Raw genomic sequence first — 22,940 nt, forward strand, 5'->3', positions numbered from 1 at the left:
CTGGACCTCATAAAAGAGAGAGCCTAAGTAAAGCAGTGGTTTGCAACCAGAGTGAATTTGCCCCAGGGACAAAGAGAATTTTTCTTATTTTCAACTAGAGTATACTACTGCATCTAGTGGCTAGAATCTGGGGATGCTGCTAACCCTAACCATCTTACAATGCACAGACAGCCCTCCACAACAGTGAACCATCTGAAATGTTAAGTGTGGAGGTTGAAACACTAACACAGAGTAGGTGCTCAGTAATTGCATATTGAATGAATATTTATTCCCCTCTTACATGAACTGTCCTTTCCTCCATCATAGCTCCCACTTTGAAATTATATATATATATAATGTAAAATAGAATTGCACGTGAGAAAGAGAGAGAGAATGAAAATCCAGGGAACCACCTTGGTACATGGGGTGCTAGGGATTGAAATAGGGGCCTTGCACATGCACATACTGGCCACCCTTCTGAAATTCTGCCTGAAGTTTGAACTTCTTCAGAGATGACACCCTAACTGGTACAGGTACCCTCAGATGTAAAAGGTATGATACTTCACTTTTTATACAGAGACATATCAATGTTTGTTTAAATTGTCTTTAGCCCATAGGCTGAGTCTCAAGCTTTACTGGGACTGGATCTGTCTTGTTTGTTGCTTGGGCACTCAATATATATTTGTTGAATAATGAAAAAAAGTCACTTCTTTCCTACCTTGGTATCAGGTCACACAACAGTAGGTAGAAGCCAGATGAGTGCATACCTGCTATCTCTGTGAACCAGTGAGCTAGAGTTCTCTCAGGAAAAATCTGGAGAATTCATTGAACACCCATGGTACAACTCCTCAGCCCACAAACACTGTGGACCACTTTGAAGCTTGTTAAGCGCCCCCCTCCAAAAAAATAATAATCAGACAATTTTCTGGCAATTAGGATCAATTATTTGGTTTTTTAAAGCAATTGAGGTCTATTAATTTTTTTTCTTAATTTAGCTGTGCTGGGACTTCACACAAGTACTGTTTTGCTGCTTCTAGACTGACTTTTTTATTCTTTTTTATTTCAAATAGAGAAAGAGAGTAACCACAGTATTGAGAGCAACCACAGTACTGGGAACATCTCCCAGAATTGGAACATGTCCCAGAAATATGGAATTCCCATGTGGGTCAGGGGCCTGAACCCAGATGGTAGGCATGGCAAGGCATACAACCTACTTAGTGAGCTATCTTCTGACCCCTCACCTCAGTTGTTGAGGAAGGGTCCTGGATCTGCTGATTACAGTTGGAAAGTCCATCCACAGGAACACAGATGTGTGTACAACCATGGGCCCAGTGTGGGTAGAGCAGTAAGGCTGGACCCAGAATAAATAAATGACACCCATGTACCTGAAACAATTTCTCAAAGTTTGGAGCAATTAAGAGTCTTCCAAAAGATAAGGAAGATAGCAAATAGTTATGCAAAACAACTCATGCCTAAGGCTCCTCTGAGTCCCAGGTTCAGTCCCCATACCGCCATAGCCAGAGCTGGGCAGCGTGCAATTAATTAAAAAAATAATAATAAATAGCTCCCCAAACCTGTAGCATATAGAAGGTTTGTTTAGAAATGCAAGACCACCACCACCAATGACATCAATAACCACAACAATGTTAAACAACAAGGGCAACAAAAGGGAAAATAAATAAATATAAATAAATAAATCTTTAAAAAAAGAAAATAGCTCAATGTTAGGGCACAGAGCATGCATGCTTGAAAATAGAAATTTTTAAGACTTTTAACAGAACAGAGCAAACTGCGTTCTGAGATATACAGACGGAAATAGGGGAACTGGATACATGTGCATAAGCTGTGGGAATGAAGGACTGAGATCAGAGTAGGACAGAATTGGACATAAAAAAAAAAAAAGAATAAAGAAAGAATTACTCGAGTGCACCAAGTTGCCTCTATTTGGGCATAAGCTCAGAGCTAGGTTCTCACAAGCCTCTGACTGCCAAACTGTACCAGGAGATGGCAGGGCACCTGTAGATCTCATCTTCTTCTTGTGCCCTGGGACCATGGCCTCCCCACCCTGCAGAGAACCTTCTTCCCCAATCTCCCTTCAGCGCTCCCCAGTCCTTATGCAAGTGGACTTCTCAGTAGATTCGTCCTGGTCCTGAGGCCCAACCCACCAGCCCGGGCAATCTTTGCCCGGGCGAGTCCTTGAAATCTATATTTAGTTCATGCCACCCCTCCCCCAACGTTCCGAGGTAGGCTGGTCTGAAAAGGGGTTGTGAGGGCCAGTCCCGCCCCTGCCAGGCGTGTGTGTTTGGGGCGCCGAGCAGGTTGCACGCCTTCTGCGTTGCCTTATCTACTCCCTGGTTGCTGCCCTGCGTCCCACGAGTCCTGTCGGGTGTCGTGAGTCAACATGGGTCAGGAAGAGGAGCTGCTGAAGATCGCCAAAAAGCTAGAGAAGATGGTGGCCAGGAAGAACACGGTGAGGCTGCAGAGTTTGGGCTACCCTCCTCTCCAACCTCACCTGAGGCGCGGCTCCGGCCAGGGGGCGGGGGGGGGGGGGGTGGACGCCAAGAGTGTGCGGGACTCCAGAGAGAAGGGACAGGGGTGGTGCAGGACTCTATCCCTGGGGACTTCTGGGCACCTCAGGGTGGGCGTGTGCGTGACCCGGGGCTGGTCAGAGAGCGCCGGGGACTGAAGACACTTGTGCGTATCCCTGTCTGGACTTTGCGAGGCAGGGGCTTAGGTCACCTGTGCAGGACTTAGAGAAGTGAGGAAAGAGACCTAGACCAGGAAAAGGGTTTCCAGAGTCCGGAACTCAAGGCGTGAACCACGCCCGAGGAATAGTGAGTGACAGCCGGGCGGGTTAGGGGGAAGTAGGGGTGGGATAGGGGGGTGCAGTAAAATCCTTCGTGGCCAGAGAAGGAACGAAGAAACTTGGGACTGAAGAGTGATCCTGAGCCGCATCTAGTCCTCACCCTGGGCGGAGAGGAACATACGGCATCTGATCGCACAACTCTCTATCTTGGGGCACCAGGAACTTGCAACTTTCTCTTTCCTTGGCCGCAGGGTGGTGCCCCAGCAGGAGGGGGCCGGACAGGTGTGGGCACCCTCTAGGGCCTTGGGGCGGGGCAGGGGGGCTGGCAGAAGGCCTGGACTTGGGGGCGGGGAGTAGGTAAGCGAGGTTGAAGGCAATCAGAGCCCCACATATGGATCTCTGAGCACCCAATGTCAGGAGCCCAGAACATGTGCGGATTTAAAGTTAATGTTTGATGCTCCCCGTGATCTTTGACTCAGCCAGGCGCGTCCACTGGATTATCTAGTCAAACAAACTTGACCTTGGGTCCTGGAGGTTTACCCAGACTGGGAAGAGAGGGAAGGGTAGCTCAGGCTACTTATCCCACTCCTGGCTCTATCCCAGCGCCCTCCTCCCACCATCCATAGGACAGAGATACAGAATCCCAGTATATCCCAGCAACTTTAGGCACTTGGAGGATGGTTGACGGTATGGTAGGTTTTAGAACTGGGAAGGAGAGTGGCCTGGAGCCACTGAGATGGTATCCATATAAAGACTAGTGCCTTAGTTTCTCCATCCCTCTGGTGAAACTACCTGGGAAAGAGTGTCACTGGATCTTTCTTTCTTTCTTTCTTTCTTTTTTTTTTTTTTTTGTCAGTCATGGTTATAAAGTCATAGCACCCCCTCCCCCCCAGAGGGCCTGTCTTTTGTATGTGTCAGTGTAAGCAGAAAGGAGTTTATTGGCTTATATCAGCCAGGAATGGATGGTGATGATCAAGTGAAAAAGATAAGGTGTAACCTCACCACTGCTGCTTGCTGTCTCCAGGCTGGAGCAGGAGACCCTGATTCTCTAGGTAAGAGAGATGGGGAGAGGAGAGGAGGGGAAGTGCAAGAGAGCTGGTGCTACAAGAGAGCTGGTGCAAGCAGCATGGTGGGGAGTAGAGCTCTAGCTAAGAATGGGACCTCACTCCTTTTATGACCCTAAGTTCACCAACTCTACTTCACACTTTCAGCCCTGGTTTCCTCTTCTGTGAATTGGGAAGAGGAAAGGGTATGCCCTGAGGATGGACTCCTGTGGAAATACAAATTACTCTCTCCAGGAAAGCTGCCAGCCTGGCCACAGGGTTCCTTCAGTAGAGAGCTATTCTGAAGCCACGTCTACACCCAGACTCTTGGCAGCATCTGGGTGGGCACAGAACTCTGGCATGTGGCCTGGAAAGGTGGGGCCTTCTCTGGGAGTGAAAGTGAGTCCTCCCAGTGGTGGTTAGGGAGAGGAGAACACACTTCCTGTAAGAAGATGGATCCTGCACATTGCAGCTCAGCCCAAGGTTTTCTGCCAGTTACTGGCATCTCAACAACTTAGGGCTTTTGTCAGACACTTTGAGTATGCACCACATCTAATGGCTTTGAATAGAAAGCCAAACACCAACAGTCACAGCTACACTTACACTTATTAACTACACAAGCATAGCTGTACACACAGACACACACCATGGTTAAACAACCAATTGCAAACAGAGCCACATGAGATACGGCTAATGCCACAGATGTGATATACACTGAACACTTCATTTACAGATAAATGAATAGATGGGTTTGTTTAAAGAAAGATAATGATGGGGGGGGCTGGGTGGTAGCACACTGGGTTATGCACACATAGTACAAAGCACAAGGACCTGAGCAAGGATCCCAGTTTGAGCCCCCAGCTCCCCACCTGCAGGGGGGTTGCTTTACAAGTGGTGAAGTATGTCTGCAGGTATCTATCTTTCTCTCCCCCTCTCCATCTTACCCTCCCCTCTCAATTTCTATTCGTCCTATCCAATACAATGGAAAAAATAGTCGCCAGGGGCTGTGGATTTGTAGTGCTGGCACCAAGCCCCAGCAATAACCCTAGAGGGGGAAAAAAAAAGATAAGAGCAATGACACATACATGAACGTACACAGTGCAGCTGCACCCAGACATGTAAAGCTATCCTTAGAAACAGTCAGACTAACAAAGGCATCATCCCACAAAGACAAATGGGCACAACATGCTTGGAACTACAGACACACAGATCCATACCTGGACCAGAGTTACTGCTGGCTACAACCCCATCTATGCACACCGAGGGACACACCTCACAACACTTTGCACAAGGCATTTTGAGTCCAGACTAAGGCTCACAGCTATTCTCTACCCTGACCCAGTTATACAGGGTAACATATGAAGATAGACAACTTGCTGAAGGGTGAGTTAGAACAGGCTTAATGCTGTTTTTTGGGTTTCAGGCCAGTTTTGTATAGTCATTATTTTAAAAACTTAAAATGATAAGCTTGCTACTAAATAAACTATGTTAAAAAACAGTGACAAATACTCTAAATCATAATTTTCTAATTATTTTGCTACATCTTTCTATCATCTAGAGATTATTAATTTCTATTATTTCAGCATAATGAAAACACTATATAATGGGAAGGTATTGCACATCTCTTCCCAATAACCCACCCCCTTCTTTTTTTGCCACCAGAGTTATTGCTGGAGCTTCATGCCTGCATAATTCCATTGCTCATAGTGGATTTTTTTTTTTAGATAGAGGGTGAAACACAGGGGGAGAGAGATAGAGAGGAAGACACACAGAGAAAAGATACCATAGTACTGCTACACCTTGTCTCCCATGTGGTGGCTAGGAGATTGAACTTGGGTCCTCAAATGAGGTGAAGTGTGAACTCTACTGGGCAAGCTATCTCTTGCCCCTCCCTGATACTTCTTTAGTTCAGTGTTAGCATTTTGGCATCTTCAAACCAGAATACTCCTTAGGAGGAACATTTACTCCACAAAATTGGTAAACACTATAAATCATTCTTCTCATGAGAATCAGCTATTAAACACTGACCTGCTTTGCTCTAACCTGTGTTGATGTCTTGTGGTTGTACACACCTAGGCTGATCTCTGTTCATACCCTCTGTCATTTTTATCATGGTCTAAATCCAAATTATCTGAATTAGAGAGTTTTTTAATGATTATTTTTAAAGATGTTTTAAACTTTATTTATTTTGGATAGAGACAGCAAGAAACTGAGGAGGGGGATATATATACTTATCTATATCTATCTATATATAGAGGGGGGGAGAGAGAGAAAGAGAGAGAGAGAGAGAGTACTGCAGCATTGTTTCACCGCACGTGACCCATCTCCCCTAGAGGTGGGAACCAGAGACTTGAACTCAGGTTCTTGCACACTCAACCAGCTACACCACTACTCGGCTCCTTAAATTATTTTATTTTTTTATCTTTATTTATTCTCTTTTGTTGCCCTTGCTGTTTTATTGTTGTAGTTATTATTGTTGTGTAATTGACGTCATCATTGTTGGATAGGACAGAGAGAAATGGAGAGGGGAAGACAGAGGGAAGAGAAAGATAGACACTTGCAGAGCTGCTTTACCGCCTGCGAAGCAACACCCCTGCAGGTGGGGACCTGGGGAGCTTGAACCAGTATCCTTATGCCAGTCTTTGCACTTTGTGCTACCTTCACTTAAACCGCTGCACTACTGCCCGACTCCCCTTAAATTATTTTTTAAGTATTTATTTATTTCATTTTGTTGCCCTTGTTGCAGTTATTGATGTTGTCATTGTTGGGTAGGACAGAGAGAAATGGAGAGAAAAGGGGAAGACAGAGGGGGAGAGAAAGATAGACATCTGCAGACCTACTTCAATGCCTGTGAAGCGACTCCCCTGCAGGTGGGGTGCTGGGTGGCTTGAACTGAGATCCTTACACCAGTCTTTGTGCTTTCCACCACCTGCGCTTAACCTGCTGTGCTACCACCTGACTCCCCTTAAATTTTTTATCACCAAGGTTATTGCTAGGGGTCCTTACCTACATGACTCCACCAATGCTTCACAGTGACCCATTTTTTTCTTTTTTGATAAAGGGTAAGATGCAGAGATTGAGAGGAGAAGAGAGAGAGACATAGAGAAGGAGAAATACCTGAAGCACTGCTCTACCACTTGTAAAATATTCCCCCTGCAGGTGGAGACCAGGTCTTCATTTTGTTTTGTTTTGTTTCTAGATAGAGAAGCAAAGAGGCAGAAGGGGGAGGGAGATGAAAATTACCACAGCACTGAAGCTTCCTTCAATGTGGTAGGAGCCACACTAGAACTTGGGTCACATACATGGCAAAGCAGCACATTAGCCAAGTGAGCTATTTGGCTTCTTTCCCTTTTCAATATTTTATTTTATTTTTTAATCTTTATTTATTTATTGTATAGGGACAGTCAGAAATTGAGAGGGAAAGGGGCAATAGTGTGGGAGAGAGACAGAGAAATACCTGCAGCACTGCTTCACTATTTGTGAAACATTCCCCTTGCAGGTGGGGACCAGGGGCTCGAACTTGGGTCCTTGCGCACTGTAAGGTGTGTGCTCAACCAGGTGTGCCACCACCCAGCCCCCCTTTTCAATATTTTAAACGTTGTATTTATTTGTTAATGAGAAAGAAGTGAAAAGAGAACCAGAGCATCACTCTGGCACATGTAATGCTGGGGATTGAACCCAGGACCTCATGCCTGAGAGTCTAGCGCTTCATCTATTGCACCACCTCTCAGAGTTCATTGGCCTTGCCTTGAATCCCGACTCAATTCCTTCTATCTTTGGGCAAGTTATTTAGCTTCTCTATTTCTTGGATTTCTAGTCTATGATAATAGCTCTAAAAAAACGGGAATGTTAATAACACAAACCTAATAGGATTGTTGTAATAATTAAACAAGATGATGCAAGAAAATACCTAAGATAATGTTTAGTATATAGCAGGCAGAGTCAGATGCCCACAAAGTGACCTCTCTCTCTCTCTCTCTCTCTCCTCTCTCTCTCTCACACACACACACACACACACACACACACACACACACACACACACACACCTGCCACACCTCTGAAAGCACATTGTGAAACTAAGTTCTAAGAGAGGCTGAGGACTAATAGAGAACAGTCTTTAGGACTGTATCCAGGAGGTCTGGCTGGGTGGGGGCTGGCTGTGGGGCCAGGACAAGGGACACATAGGACATAATCAGCTGGTGTCCCTAGAGAACCACTCTGAGGGGGGAGGACAGGAGGTCAGGAACAACCTCTAGGAAGTGAGTAGGAGGAAGGAAAAGTCTGAAAGGAGTCAGGAGTTGTTCAGGGCCTGGAAACCAGCAGATTTTCAAAACCAAGTCTCCTTTTTTTTCCCTACCACTCTTCCCTTCTCCCCTCTTGTCTTCTGCTTTCTTCCTTCTTCATTCACACAAAGAGAATTGGGCTGTGTGCTGAACCTGAGCTCTCAGAGCTTAAAACAGTCTGTCTTCCAGCAATATATATATATATATATATGTTTTAGTTCAAGCCCTTAAGGCTTCACCACTCCAGAATGTTTTTTTTTCTTATAGGGAGAGAGAGAGACAGAGAGAGAGAGAGAGAGAGAGATCACAGCTGCAAAGTTCCCACCCCCACCCCACCCCAGTGCATTAGGGGCTGTGCTTGGGTCATACACATGGCAAAGCAGATGCACTAGCCAGGTAAGCTATCTTGCCAGTTCTAAAAAAAAAAAAAATTATTGGGGGTTGGGCGGTAATGCAGCGGGTAAAGAGTACACGGCACAAAGAACAAGGACCCGTGTAAGGATCTCGGTTCGAGCCCCCAGCTCCATACCTCAGAGGATTCACTTCACAGGCGGTGAAGCAGGTCTGCAGGTGTCTATCTTTCTCTCCCTCTCTCTGTCTTCCCCTCCTCTCTCCATTTCTCTCTGTCCTATCCAACAATGTCACCAACAACAATAACAACAACAATAATAACTACAACAACAATAAAAAACAGCAAGGACAACAAAAGGGAAAATAAATAAATATAAAAAAATTATTGGCCTAAGAATGTGGCTCATCAGTAGAGCCCTGAACACCTCAGTTTGATCTCTAGCATCACATTCTTAAAGAAATAAGGGCTGGAGAAATAGCTTGCCATGCACACAGCAGATTCAAGCCCAGAGCTACATGGAGTACCACCAGAGGAAGCACTGGTATTGTGGTATATCTCTGTGAATAAAAAAAAAAAAATGAACCAGAAGTAGTGAAATTATGCATGCATGAGACCCTAGCACTGGAAGAAAGAGGATGTGGGGGAAAGGAAGAGAGAGAAATTCAAACTCATCTGTAGTGACCAGAAAGCAAATAATGGCCTAAACCTGGGGGTGGGGTTTAGAGATGGATTATGAAGGGGCACAAGGTGGGGAACATGGTTTGGGAGGTGGCTCAGTGAAGCATACATTTTCCCACAACAGAGGGTCCAATTTCAAGCACTTAGGTAAGCACCAGATAAGGGGTAAGCTTCATGAGCAGAAAAGCAGTGCTGTGGTGTCTCTCCTCCTTCTCACTGTCTCTCTCCCTTCCTCCTTTTCTGCTTTCAGCCTCTATGGGGTGGGAGAAGACCATCAAGAATGGTAGAATTAGGGGGTCGGGCGGTGGTGCAGTGGGTTAAGCGCATGTGGCGCAAAGCGCAAGGACCGGTGTAAGGATCCCGGTTCGAGCCCCCGGCTCCCCACCTGCAGGGGAGTCACTTCACAGGCGGTGAAGCAGGTCTGCAGGTGTCTATCTTTCTCTCCCCCACTCTGTCTTCCCCTCCTCTCTCCATTTCTCTCTGTCCTGTCCAACAACGAATAGCGTCAACAAGGGCAATAATAATAACCACAACGAGGCTACAACAACAAGGGCAACAAAAGGGGGAAAAAATGGCCTCCAGGAGCGGTGGATTCATGGTGCAGGCACCGAGCCCAGCAATAACCCTGGAGAAAAAAAAAAAAAAAAAAAGAATGGTAGAATTTGTGGTCCAGGAGGTGGCACAGTGATAAAGCTTTGGACTCTCAAGTATGAGGTCCTGAATTCGATCCCTGGCAGCACATGTGCTGGAGTGATGTCTGGTTCTTTCTCTCTCCTCCTATCTCTCTCATAAATAAATAAAATCTTTTTTTAAATGGTGGAATTGTACAGACATGAAGCCTCAGTGAAGCCCTGGCACAAGGAAACTCTGGGAGTGATTTTTATTGTCTTATCTTGATTCTAGTGATGGTTTCACACATGTATATCATATGTCAAAACTTAGCAAAATTGTGGCTTAGAATATATATGGCTTAGTGTATACCACTTATACTTCAAAAAAGAAGCTTTTAAAAAAGCCACAGTTGGAGTGGGAAGGTGGTGGTGGTGATGTGCTTTACCCCATAGAGCATATATATTACAAGCTCAAGGACCCAGGTTCAAGCTCTTGACACCATATGGGAGCAATGTGTACAGCAGGTACTGTGGTGTCTCTCCTTCTTTCTCCTTCTTTGTATCTCTCTGTCTTAAAGTTAAAAGGATAAAGGAGTGTCCACTGAAAACAGTGGACTCATGCAAGTATACAAACTAAAGAAAGAAAAGAAAATTAAATAGGAAGCCATATCCTCGCTCTGTACAAGTTCACAGTTGAGAAGTGAGGGCAAAAGCATACACACACACTAAGGATGGGCAATAAAATGACTTCAGAAGGAAGAGCTGAAGAAGGGGAGGGCATGCCTGGGAGAAGGAATAGCAAGATTAATAGCTGGGGGTCAGACTGAGTGGTTCAGAATTGCTCAGAGGGACTCAAACCCAGCTGAGTGTTGGGAGGAGCAGTTAGAGAGCTAATCTTTAGCTAGATATTTTCCTTCTCTCTTCCTTTATGTGCATGCCTGTCCTTTGACCACTTTTCTGTCTATATGCTATAGCTAGAACATCTCTTCCTTACTTCTGGCCCTGTCTTTCCCACCAAGACCACACAATAGACAGAGAGGGCCCTGGGGCAGAATCCACTGTTTTGGTCCTAACTTGTGGCCTCCCACAGGAAGGGGCCCTCGATCTTCTGAAGAAGCTGAACAGCTGCCAGATGTCAATCCAGCTACTCCAGGTGGGGTGGGGGTAAGAAACCCTGGGGACAACCTGGAGGAATGGGAGGCTTCCTGAGGCAGAGTAAGGTCTTGGTGGGGGAGACCTCTCAGGGTGGGATCTGGGAGGAATTTTTCTGGGAGGGCCTGGGGGTGGTCTTAAGGTGCTCTGAATATGAGGATTGAGGTATTTAGATGGATCCAGGGGACCTTTTAAATTCAGAGATTTCTCTGAGTCTAAGATTTAAGTGGCAGGTGATCCTAAGAGAGGGAAAAGTCCCTGATTTTTCAATCCTTCTTGTGCTGCCCAGATAGCTTTAGGCATTACCAACAAAAATTTAAAATTTAAAATTTAGCATGGATCCAAGCTGTAGCACATGTTGTATTTCACACTGAAACTTTATTTATTTATTTATTTATTTATTTATCTTGGGTGGAGACAGAGATAAATTAAGAGGGAAGGGGGAGATAGAAGGAGAAAGAGAGAGGAAAAGCAGAGTGCTGACCTGGTGTAGTGGCTTTGCACATGGGCTCTGAGGCAGAAGGCTTTAGGTTCAAACCCTGTTCTCACCAGAAGCCAGAGGTTCACCCCTCTGAGGAAAGAGAGGAGGAGAGAGAGAAAGACCCACAGCACTATTTCATCACTTCCCCGCCACTCTGCAGGTGGGAATGGGGGACTTGAACCTGAGTTCTTACACATAGTAACTGTGCAGTCTACCAAGTGTGCCACCACCCAGCCCTAAGACTGAAACTTAAATTAAAAGACAACAGGAGATGGAGAGTGGAGAGGGGTCTTGTTACTGGTTATTAGTCAAAGCCACAGGTACCAGAGCTATAACTGCCCCCTTCAGTGGCTGGACAGATGCTGGACCATGGGCACTAGCCCTCACTCAGGACCACATATTAAGCATAGTTATTCCCTCAGCCATAGGTCAGGACTGGGGAAGGAGAGGGCCATGGCCAGGGTAGATCCTGCTAGGGGGCAACCTAGCCTATGTGTCCCTGCCCAGGCCAGCCCCTAACCCTTTCACTTTTCAGACAACCAGGATTGGAGTCGCGGTTAACGGGGTCCGCAAGCACTGCTCAGACAAGGAGGTGGTGTCTTTGGCCAAAATCCTCATCAAAAACTGGAAGCGGCTGCTTGGTGAGAGAGGGGCCAAGGTTGAGTAGAGCCATGTTTTTTTCCCAGCATCTGGGGAAGGGACCTGCCTAGCTCTTAGCAGTCACTTTGTGTCTGTCTGTTTGAATGACTTGTGACTTCTGGTCCTTAGTGGGAGTGCCTATGATTGTGTATACAGGTGTGGGATTTATAGGCATGAGAGTTTTTTGTGTACATATGTCCATATGTGATTTTCTGTGTGTTTATATATGTAGCACATGTCCAGATATATTTGTGTGGATACGTGTATAGGTATACATACAATTGTGTTCTGTTCCCATGTGTGTGTTTAGTAGATTTGCACAATATGTATATATTACATACACATCTATGTATAGGTGTGTGTTGGGGGGCTTCTTCCTCTTTCTGCCCTTTGCTGCCTCCTCCCCAAAGACATGGTGGTCTTGTGAAGACAGAGTTGAATTGAGAACAAATATTACCCTTTTGTTTTCAGACTCTCCTGAAAGCCCCAAAGGAGAAAAAGGAGAGGAGAGAGAAAAAACAAAGAAGAATGAAAAAAGGTTTGACTGTTCTGATTGGAAACCAGAAGCAGATCATTCTCCTCCCAGGAAAAAAAAGGGGGAAGAGGTCAAAGACAGGTATGGGGGAGAGGGAAAGGGGAGAAGGAGAGGAGGATCCTCTCTTTGTCATGTTCTCTGCCAATAGTCCTGTTTATATAACTTCATTTAATTCTCACAATCTTAGAAAGTAGTTATTGTTAGCATCTCCTTCAGTGTCCCCTTTGGGGGCCATCATTGGCTTAACCAGACAGATTCACAAGACATAGTGAGGCCATCCCTAGAGCTAGTTTCACCTAGAAGGATGCAGGACAGGAAACACAGTCAATACACAGCAGCACAGTTTCTGATGTTTTTCATCAGCCAGAGTTCTCATAGGAAACCACACAGAGCTATTCTTTAGCTCACCTAAGGGATAGCAGGAAAGGAGGACTACAATGGGTGGAAAGAGAGAAAGAGAGAGAGAGAGAGAGAGAGGAGCACTGCTAAGCTCTGGCTTATGGCAGTGTTAGGTATTGAACCTGGGACTTCAGAACCTCAGATATGAAAGTCTTTTTTTTTTATTGCTGCTTTTTATTTAAAGAATTTACTTATTAATTTTTAAAGATTTTATTTATTGATTCATGAGAAATAATAGGAGGAAGAGAAAGAACCAGACATCACTCTGGTACATGTGCTGCCGGGGGTTGAACATAGAACATCATGCTTGAGAGTCCAGTGCCTTATCCACTGTGCCACCTCCTGGACCACAAGAATTTATTTATTAATGAGAAAAATGGGCAGAGAGAAAGAACTAGACATCACTCTGGTACTTGTGCTGTTGGGGATTGAACTCAGGACCTCATGGTTGAGAATCCAATACTTTATCCACTGTGCCACCTCCCGGACCATGACATGAAAGTCTTTTGCATAACCATTCTGCTGTCTCCCCCAGCCCAGGTGGAAAATTCATAACTTAGAAGCCCCATGTCCCTATTTTTTTCCATAGAGGGTGAGAAACAGAGAGGGGGAGAGAGACAAAGAGGAGAGACACTGTGGCATCACTTTACTGCTAGTGAAACTTCCCCACTGCAGGTGCTCCCATGGGGTGGCTGGGGGCTGGAACCTTAGTCCTTGCATGTGCTAATATGTGCCCCTCTACTGGGTGAGAAACCTGCCAGGCCCTGTCCTTGATCTTCTTATCATCCCATAGACAAAGTGATCAGGATTCCAGCAAAGACAATAATTCACTACACTCTGGGCAGCTCAAAAGCTTTGAGCTGTGAGTGTGTTATTAAAACCTCACACATATGTGATTTCACTATTTCCAATCAACTTTTTTTTTTCAGAAAGAGACAGAAAGACACACAGAGAGAGAGAGAGAGATTGAGGAAGGGAGGGAGGGAGAGATACCATAGCACTAGAGCTTCCTCCAAGACTGTGATAGCTCCCATGTGGTGCCACAGCTCTGACCTAAACACAGTAATATAGGCACCCTAGCAGGTAAGCTGTCTCTCTGGCTGCTATTGTTTGTTCATAGCCCTATTCTGTGTGGACACAATTTACTGATCCAGATCATTTACATTGTAAGCAGTGTTGTGTTGAGACACAGGTGGCATTTCACCTTTGTCAGGGCTCCAGAGTCAGTGGCACTAGAAACTTAACTAATGAGAAGGAAAGGTGATTTCTTAGTTCTTTGCTTAATATTCCCACTTACTTATGAGAAAGATGAAGGCTTGATGTTCCTAGGATCATACAGCTATTATGTGAAGGTGAGATTTAAGTCTGTCACATCCCAGATGTCTGCAGGAAAGAATAAAACTGTTGTTTGTTTCAGTTCTGTGCCTGTTGCCCCAAATTCATGGTGTTCATATATGGCCCAAATGCCTTACCCATAACACAGATCAAAGTCTTTGTGAGTATATAGACAGGACCCACCTCTCCCTTTGGTCACTAGATTGCCTAATTTCTTGGGAGTGGTGACTACATTTGTTCATTTAGATAAGGGGAGAAGTGTACTAAATAATTCTCAATAGTATCTGATGATACTAGATAATATAGATAATGCTATTTATGATAAATCAGATTTTAAAATTTTATTGGCACTTTTTACAAGAAATTCAATTTAAGGAATTAGATTAAAATAGTAAGATTCTTGTGTATTGTACCAAGGCAAAGGATTCTGAGAAGGAAGCAAAGGTATGGAATGAAGGGGCTTTGGGGTCCTGGTGTATATGATGGTCCAAAAGAACCTAGGTTGGGGGAGATAATGTTACGCAGACACCTGTTATGGGGAGAGGTTGTTTTTATGTGTCAACAACTGTACTCTAGACCATTAACCCCTCCAATGAAGTAGAGAATATATATATATATATTGACTCCAGGGTTATCTATCCATTATTGCACCACCTCCCAGACCACTAACTCCAGGGTTATCACTGGGCTCCATGCCTGCACTACAAATCCATTGTACCTGTGACCATTTTTTATTTATTTATTTTTATTTTTTGGATAAGACAGAGAGAAATTGAGAGGGGAAGGGAAGATAGAGGAGAAAGATAGACACCTACAGACCCGCTTTACTGCTTGTGAAGCGACCCCGCTGCAAGTGGAGAGCTGGGGGCTCAAATTGGAACTGGGACCCTTGTGCAGGTCCTCATGCTTTGCACTGTGTGTGTTTAACCAGGTTGTGCCACCACCCAGAAAAATATTAATGGAAAATATTAATATTAATGGAAAAAATATTAATGTGCTATGTCCAGAGTGTGACATTTTTCAACTGGTATTTCTGAATCATTTTTTCCTCTGAACCCTTTATGCTTTTCAAATTATTATGTTTTCATTGTGATAGAGAATGAGGGACAGAGCACTGCTGCACTGTCTGTAGTATTTGTTTTGTCTTTGTTATTATGTGGTGCTAGAGATCAACCCAGGTTCCTCCCCATGCAATCTACCACTGAGTCACCTCCAGGCCCCAAACCCCTTTTAAATTAATATTTATTGTAGCCCTATAAAACAAGTGTTCTGCCAAAAAAAAAAAAAAAACCTTGGGAAATGATCTTATAAGAAGTGATACTCCCATTCCCCCTCCCCTTTTTTTTTTTAATGCTGCCAAGGCTTAGTGCTTGCACAATGACTTCACTCCCAGTGTTGTTCTCTTTCTTTCTTTCTTTCTTTCTTTCTTTCTTTCTTTCTTTCTTTCTTCTTCTTTTCCTTTTGATAGTGTGAGACAGGTTGAGACAGGAAAGGGGAGATAGAGTGAAGGAGAGAAGATTTCCTCCTGCAGATGAGGAGCAGGGGTTTAAGTCAAGTTCCTTGCACATGTGCTCTACCTGCTGTGCTACCACCTACCATGAGACTCCTATTTTTTTTCAAAGGATTAGTTTACTTACTTCACAAGGTAATAAGAGTGGATTGGGGAGAGTGAGAGGGAGAGGGAGAGTGAGAGTGAGAGGGAGAGGGAGAGGGAGAGGGAGAGGGAGAGGGAGAGGGAGAGGGAGAGGGAGAGGGAGAGGGAGAGGGAGAGGGAGAGGGAGAACCAGAGCATCAATCTGACAAAGCAGTGCCTATATGTCATCCTTGGCCTTACTGCTCCCTTTTTTTTTTTTTTTTCTGTAAAAATACCTGTGAAGCACAAAGGATGCTACATATCCTGCAGTTTACAGAGTAGTCCCACATTTTGAAGAGCCACTTAAGATTTCAGAATGCCAGTGGAAACCCACTCAAGAGGCACAGTGCAGCATAGAAAAACAGTTAGTGGCATGGAAAAGTGTTAACCAATGGAGCCCGGTGGTGGTGCACCTGGCTGAGTATACATGTTACAATGCATAAGAACCTGGGTTCAAGGCCCTGCTCCCTCTTCCTCTCACTAAGTAGTGAAGCAGTGCTACAGGTGTCTCTCTGTCTCTCTCCCTTTCTATCTATCCCCTCCTCTCAGTTTCTGGCTAACTGTATCCCATAAATAAATAAAGGTAATAAAATTTAAAAAAGAAAAAAAGTGTTAGCCAAGCATGAAGAAGCTGTGTGCATTGTCATGTGATCCTGTTCATTTATTTATTTATTATTTATCTTTTGTTTCCCTTGTTGTTTTCTTATTGCTGTTTTAGTTATTATTGTTGTTGTTACTGATGTCATCGTTGTTAGATACGACAGAGAGAAATGGAGAGAGGAGGGGAAGACAGAGAGGGGAGAGAAACATAGACACCTACAGACCTGCTTCACCTCCTGGGAAGGAACACCTCTGAAGGTGGGGAGCTGGGGACTCAAATTGGGATCCTAGCTTTTCTATTCTTTATCCCTCTGGGAGCATGGACCCAGGATCATTATGGGGTGCAGAAGGTGGAAGGCCTGGCTTCTGTAATTGCTTCCCCGCTGAACATGGGCATTGGCAAGTCGACCCATACTCCTAGCCTGTCTCTTTCGTTCCTTAGTGGGGTGGGGTTGCTGCACTTAACCCGCTGTGCTAATTTTTTTTATAAAAATTAAATTAGTAGATTTCAAGTAAGAAACCAACAAGAAGGATATACAGCAGAGTGGTAATGACTGGAAAAAAATTTTCCATGTGTGGGATTGAAAAGGTTATTTATTTTGCAAATTTCTTTCTAATTTTTTTCTAAGAAATATGTGTTAATTTTGGAGCTGTCACTAGGGCTTCACCACTCTAAGTGAACTTTTTCAGGTAAAAAAAAGAGATCAAAAGACGGGAAGAATGAAACCACAGCACTGAATCTTGAACTGGGTGATGCATTGTACTAATGTTAAAATAATAAAAACTACTTAAAAGAAGATTTAATTATTTATTAATGAAAAGGAGAGGAAAAGAGGGGGACTTCCGGAGGCAGGGCTACAAAGCAGCAGCAGCTGTGTTTCTCTCCTCTCCTGGGTCAACTAGGAATACCAAAGGAGGTCACCTGGGACCGAAACAAGGCAGGACTAGAAGGACTTCAGGAACCCACCAAATCACTGGTGAGTGCAAATACGTGTGGCTCCTGGACAGAGAGGAGACTAGGGAGAGATTAAGGGGCTGGTAACAGTCCGGCAGTTTACCAGTAGAGACACCACCTCCAGTCTGTTTTACCAATAAAAAGAAGACTGAAGAGAGAAGACTCCCCTAAGACTCACCATATACAACTGTGAGTCTCCATTGCTACTGCCCTCAGAGTCTGGAGCAGCAGAGGGGAGGCCGTGTTCTGACATCGAGGGACAGAGAACTAACTAGAAACACAGGAGACCTACACCTTGGTAGCCTAGCAGTGGGGCTGCGTGGTGGGAGCCTTTCCATGTTGTTCTCCTGTTCAGAACCTACAGACTATAAATGGGACTTGTTTAGAAACTCACAAGGCCCAGCAGTGTGGCCCAACTTGGAAGAGAAGCAGAGAAGCTGAATTGAGCCTGGAGCTTTGGATGCTTGGGGTGTCAGAGTCCCTTTGCATAACTACTGTATTATCTCTCTCCCACCCTGCTTTATCTCTTGGTCAGGAGTCAGTGATTAAGCAAAGAAGCCTACTTATAGTTTAAAAGCCTTCAGGCTCCTCTAACCTATAGGGAAGAAAAAGAAAAAAAGACGCTTTAAACCACTGTGTTCCAACTCAGGGATTAAAATAATGTTGAAAAAACTGTTAATTTCCACAACTGTGAACCCTTTAAGTACCTTACTTAAACACAAGTCAATCCAGGTAAGAGTAATCAGTAATTTGAAAAGTACTGAGAGAGGGACCTCATAACATACTATATAGAATGGCTAAACCAACAAGAAGAAATATTGGAGAAATGAACCAGGACAAGAGTCCAGCTAAAAGGCCCACAAAGGTTGAAGCACAAAGTAATAAAGTCAACATCCAAACACTAGTTAAAGAAATAATCACAGGAGTGAGTAAAGAGTTTGAAAGAATTGTCATCAGAAATGCAGAAACAACAAATGAGACATTGGAAGAAAACACTAATTATCTCAAGGTTATTAGAGAGCTGGAAGCTGAAATAGCTTTGCTAAGAACACAACTAGCTGAACAAGCTAAAACAGTATCAGAACAGGGTAACAAAATAGATGAACTCCGGAAAACAGTAAAGGGGAGAGAGAACAGAATAAATGAGGCTGAAGACAGAATTAGCAATATCGAGGACGAAGTAAGAGATCTCAAAAAGAGATTAAGTGATGCTGAAAACAACAACAGAGATCTATGGGATGACTTCAAAAGAAATAATATATGCATTATTGGCTTGCCAGAGGAATAAAGAGAGGGAGGGGAAGAAAGCATTCTTCAGTACATAATAGCTAAGAACTTCTGTAGTCTAGACAACATAAAAGACATAAAGGTTTGAGAAGCCCAGAGGGTCCCAAACAGAATTAACCCAGACTTAAAGACACCAAAACACATCATATTTAGAATGGAAAGGAATAAGGATAAAGAAAGGATCCTGAAGGCTACAAGAGAAAAACAAAGAGTCACCTACAGAGGAAAACCCATAAGATTAGCAGCAGACTTCTCCACACAAACACTACAGGCCAGAAGAGAATGGCAAGATATCTATCGAGTGCTCAATGACAAAGGCTTTCAGGGAGTCAGGCGGTGGTGCAGCAGGTTAAGTGCAGGTGGCGCAAAGTGCAAGGACCAGCTGAAGGATCCCGGTTTGAGCCCCTGGCTCCCCACCTGCAGGGGAGTCGCTTCACAGGTGGTGAAGCAGGTCTGCAAGTGTCTGTCTTTCTCTCCTCCTCTCTGTTTCCCCCTCCTCTCTCCATTTTTCTCTGTCCTATCCAACGACAATGATATCAATAATAAGTACAACAATAAAACAAGGGCAACAAAAAGGAAATAAATAAATATTAAAAAAAATTTTTAAAGGCTTTCATCCAAGACTAATGTATCCTGCTAGACTGTCATACAGACTACAGGGAGGCATAAAATCTGTTGTTAAAATTCCGGAGGCTCTTGCCGGCCGGGCTGGCTTCACAGTGGGTAACAGAGACGCGGAGACAACGGCTGGGCAGGGCAGCTGTATTTCTTTATTCAGGAACAACGATTCATAAACTAAGACAAACTAATCACCAAACAGAACTCTGCTGTCTCTTTGCGGCGGCACAAGCACTCTCTCTCTTACTCTGGAACTCAGGAACCCAGGAACTCTCCAACTCTGGAACTCTGGAACTCTCATACTGGGGAACCCTCTGAAACTCTGGCACTCTCGAACTCAGGAACCCAGGAACTCTGTCACTCTGGAACTCTGGTGGGTTTCCTAGGGGCGGGGCCAAGCGGGCTCGCGAAATTAACAGGACTGATGCAAGTCTCTTGGCGGGGGAGAACTAGAACCCAATGTAAAGCATACAACAAAATCCTTCTCAGACAAGCAACAGTTGAAAGAGTCAACTATCACCAAGCCTGCCCTGAAAGGAGTTCTGAAAGGTCTCCTATAGACAGTCAGACCACCATAAATATGCCATATATCAGAACACTCGAAAAGTCTACAAGAATGGTGTTAAAATAGCTTCAATATTTGATATCAATAAATGTCAATGGCCTGAATTCACCTATTAAAAGACACAGAGTAGGAAGATGGATCAGAAAACACAACCCAACAATATGCTGTCTACAGAAAACCCACCTAACTCAACAGGACAAACACAGACTCAAAGTGAAAGGATGGAAAACTATCACACAAGCCAATGGCCCACAAAAAAAGGCAGGAACATCTATTCTCATATCCGACACAATAGACTTTTAAAAAATTAAATTTATAAAATAGGGATGGACATTAGTTAATTCTCAGAGTGAACCAAGAAGACTTAACAATTATTAACATCTATGCACCCAATGAGAAGCCATCTAACTACATCAAACATCTACTGAAAGAGCTACAGCAATATATTAACAGCAACACAGTCATAGTAGGGGACTTCAACACCCCACTCTCTCAACTTGACAGATCATCCAGGCAGAAAATCAATAAAGACATAAGGGAGCTAAAGGAAGAGATAGATAAACTAGAACTGTTGGACATTTTCAGAGTTATTCACCCCAAGAAACTGGGAAATGCATTCTACTCAAGTGCACATGGGTCATTCTCAAGGATAGACCATATGTTAGGCCACAAAGACAGCATCAGCCAATTCAAGAGCATTGAAATCATCCCAAGCATCTTCTCAGGCCACAGGGAATTTAACTAACAGTTAATAATCAGCAAAAGATTAGTAAGAGTCTCAAAATGTGGAAGCTCAACAGTACACTACTAACAACTACTGGGTCAAAGAGGAAATAAAGGAAGAAATCAAAATGTTTCAAGAGGCCAATGAAAATGAAGACACAAGCTATCAAAATATTTGGGACACAGCTAAGGCATTTGTGAGAGGAAAGTTCATAGCCATACAAGCACACATTAGGAAACAAGAAAAAGCACAAATACATAGCCTAACTGTACATCTTAAAGACCTTGAAAAAGAAGAACAAAGAACCCTAAAGCAACCAGAAGGACAGAAATCACTGAAGTTAGGGCAGAAATAAATAACATTTAATATAAGAAAACCATACAAAAGATCAACCAAAGTAAATGTTGGTTCTTCAAAAGAGTGAACAAATTCGACAAACCTTTAGCCAGACTCACAAAACAAAAAACAGAGAACCCAAATAAATCGTATTGTAAATGAAAGAGGAGATAGCACAACAAAAACCACAGAAATTGAACATATCATGTGAAGCTTCTATGAACAACTATAGGACAACAAGCTAGAGAACCTGGAAGAAATGAACGATTTCCTAGTTATCTACAAACTTCCAAAATTAAGTAAAGAGGAACTAGATAACATGAACAGGCCCATCACAGTTAATGAAATTGAAACAGTTATCAAAAATCTTCCCAAGAATAAAAGTCCTGGACCACATGGTTTTACAAATGCATTCTACAAAACCTTCAAAGAAGAATTAATACCTATACTTTTATAAGTCTTCTAGAAGATTGAAGACACTGGAATACTCCCTGCCAGCTTCTATGAAGCCAACATCACTTTGATACCAAAAGCAGACAGGGACACAACCAAAAAAGAAAACTACAGACCAATATCTCTGATGAACATAGATGCTAAAATATTGAACAAAATTCTAGCCAACCAGATACAGCAGTATATTAAAAAGATTGTTCATCATGACCAAGTGCAGTTTATCCCAGGGATGCAAGGTTGGTTTAACATATATAAATCAATCAACATGATCCACCACATCAATAAAAGCAAGACCAAAAGCCACATGGACATATCAATAGATGCAGACAAAATACAACATCCCTTTATGATCAAAACACTACAAAAATGGGAATACATGGAAAATTCATAAATACATAAACCTATAGGACTACATCAAATTAAAAAGCTGCTGCTCAGCAAAAGAAACCACTACCCAAACCAAAAGACCCATCACAGAATGGGAGAAGATCTTTACATGCCATATATCAGACAAGAGGCTAGTAACCAAAATATATAAAGAGCTTGGAAAACTCAACAACAAGAAAACAAATGACCCCATGCAAAAATGGGGGGAGGACATGGGTAAAATATTCACCACAGAAGAGATCCAAAAGACCAGGAAACACATGAAAAAATGCTCCAAGTCTTTGATTGTCAGAGAAGTGCAAATAAAGACAACAATGAGACAACAAAATAAAGACAACCACTTCACTCCTGTGAGAATGTCATACATCAAAAAAGGTAACAGCAACAAATGCTGGAGAGGTTTGGAGAGTCAAAGGAACTCTCCTGTACTGCTGGTGGGAATGTAAATTGGTCAAACCTCTGTGGAGAACAGTCTGGAGAACTCTCAGAAGGCTAGAAATGGACCTACCCTATGATCTTGCAATTGCTCTCCTGGGGATATAACCTAAGGAACCCAACACACTCATACAAAAAGACCTGTTTACACATGTGTCCTTTTTAATTTTTTTAATTTTTTTATTTATAAAAGGGAAACATTGAATAAACCGTAGGATAAGAGGGGTACAACTCCACACTATTCCCACCACCTGAACTCTGTATCCCATCCCCTCCCCTGATAGCTTTACTATTCTTTAACCCTCTGGAAGTATAGACCCAAGGTCATTGTGGGATGCAGAAGGTGGAATGTCTGGCTTCTGCAGTTGCTTCCCTGCTGAACATGGGCATTGACAGGTTGAACCATACTCCCAGCCTGTCTCTCTCTTTCCCTAGTGGGGAAGGGCTCTGGGGAAGCAGAGATCCAGGACACATTGTTGGGGTTGTCTGCCCAGGGAAGTCTGGTCGGCATCATGCTAGCATCTGGAACCTGGTGGTTGACAAAAGAGTTAACATACAAAGCCAAACAAATTGTTGACTAATCATGGGCCTAAAAGCTGCAATAGTGCAGGTGAAGAGTTGGGGGGTTCTCCATTTTGTAGATAGCTAGTTGGC

At 43.7% G+C, this 22,940-nt stretch overlaps 1 protein-coding gene across 1 annotated transcript in view; it reads left to right on the top strand.

Annotated features, from left to right (window-relative positions):
* Positions 1–1,512: 1,512 nt before the first annotated feature.
* The window catches only part of TCEA3 (transcription elongation factor A3), a 62,966-nt gene continuing 41,538 nt past the window's right edge, over positions 1,513–22,940 (top strand). Inside the window, exons 1-4 of the mRNA XM_060205515.1 lie at positions 1,513–2,449; positions 10,843–10,905; positions 11,921–12,026; positions 12,496–12,640. Of these exons, the coding sequence (XP_060061498.1) occupies positions 2,381–2,449; positions 10,843–10,905; positions 11,921–12,026; positions 12,496–12,640 (383 nt within the window). The 5' untranslated portion in view covers positions 1,513–2,380. The remainder of the gene's footprint in view (positions 2,450–10,842; positions 10,906–11,920; positions 12,027–12,495; positions 12,641–22,940) is intronic.

Source organism: Erinaceus europaeus, chromosome 13 (genome assembly GCF_950295315.1).
Source record: "Erinaceus europaeus chromosome 13, mEriEur2.1, whole genome shotgun sequence".
Taxonomy (NCBI): domain Eukaryota; kingdom Metazoa; phylum Chordata; class Mammalia; order Eulipotyphla; family Erinaceidae; genus Erinaceus; species Erinaceus europaeus.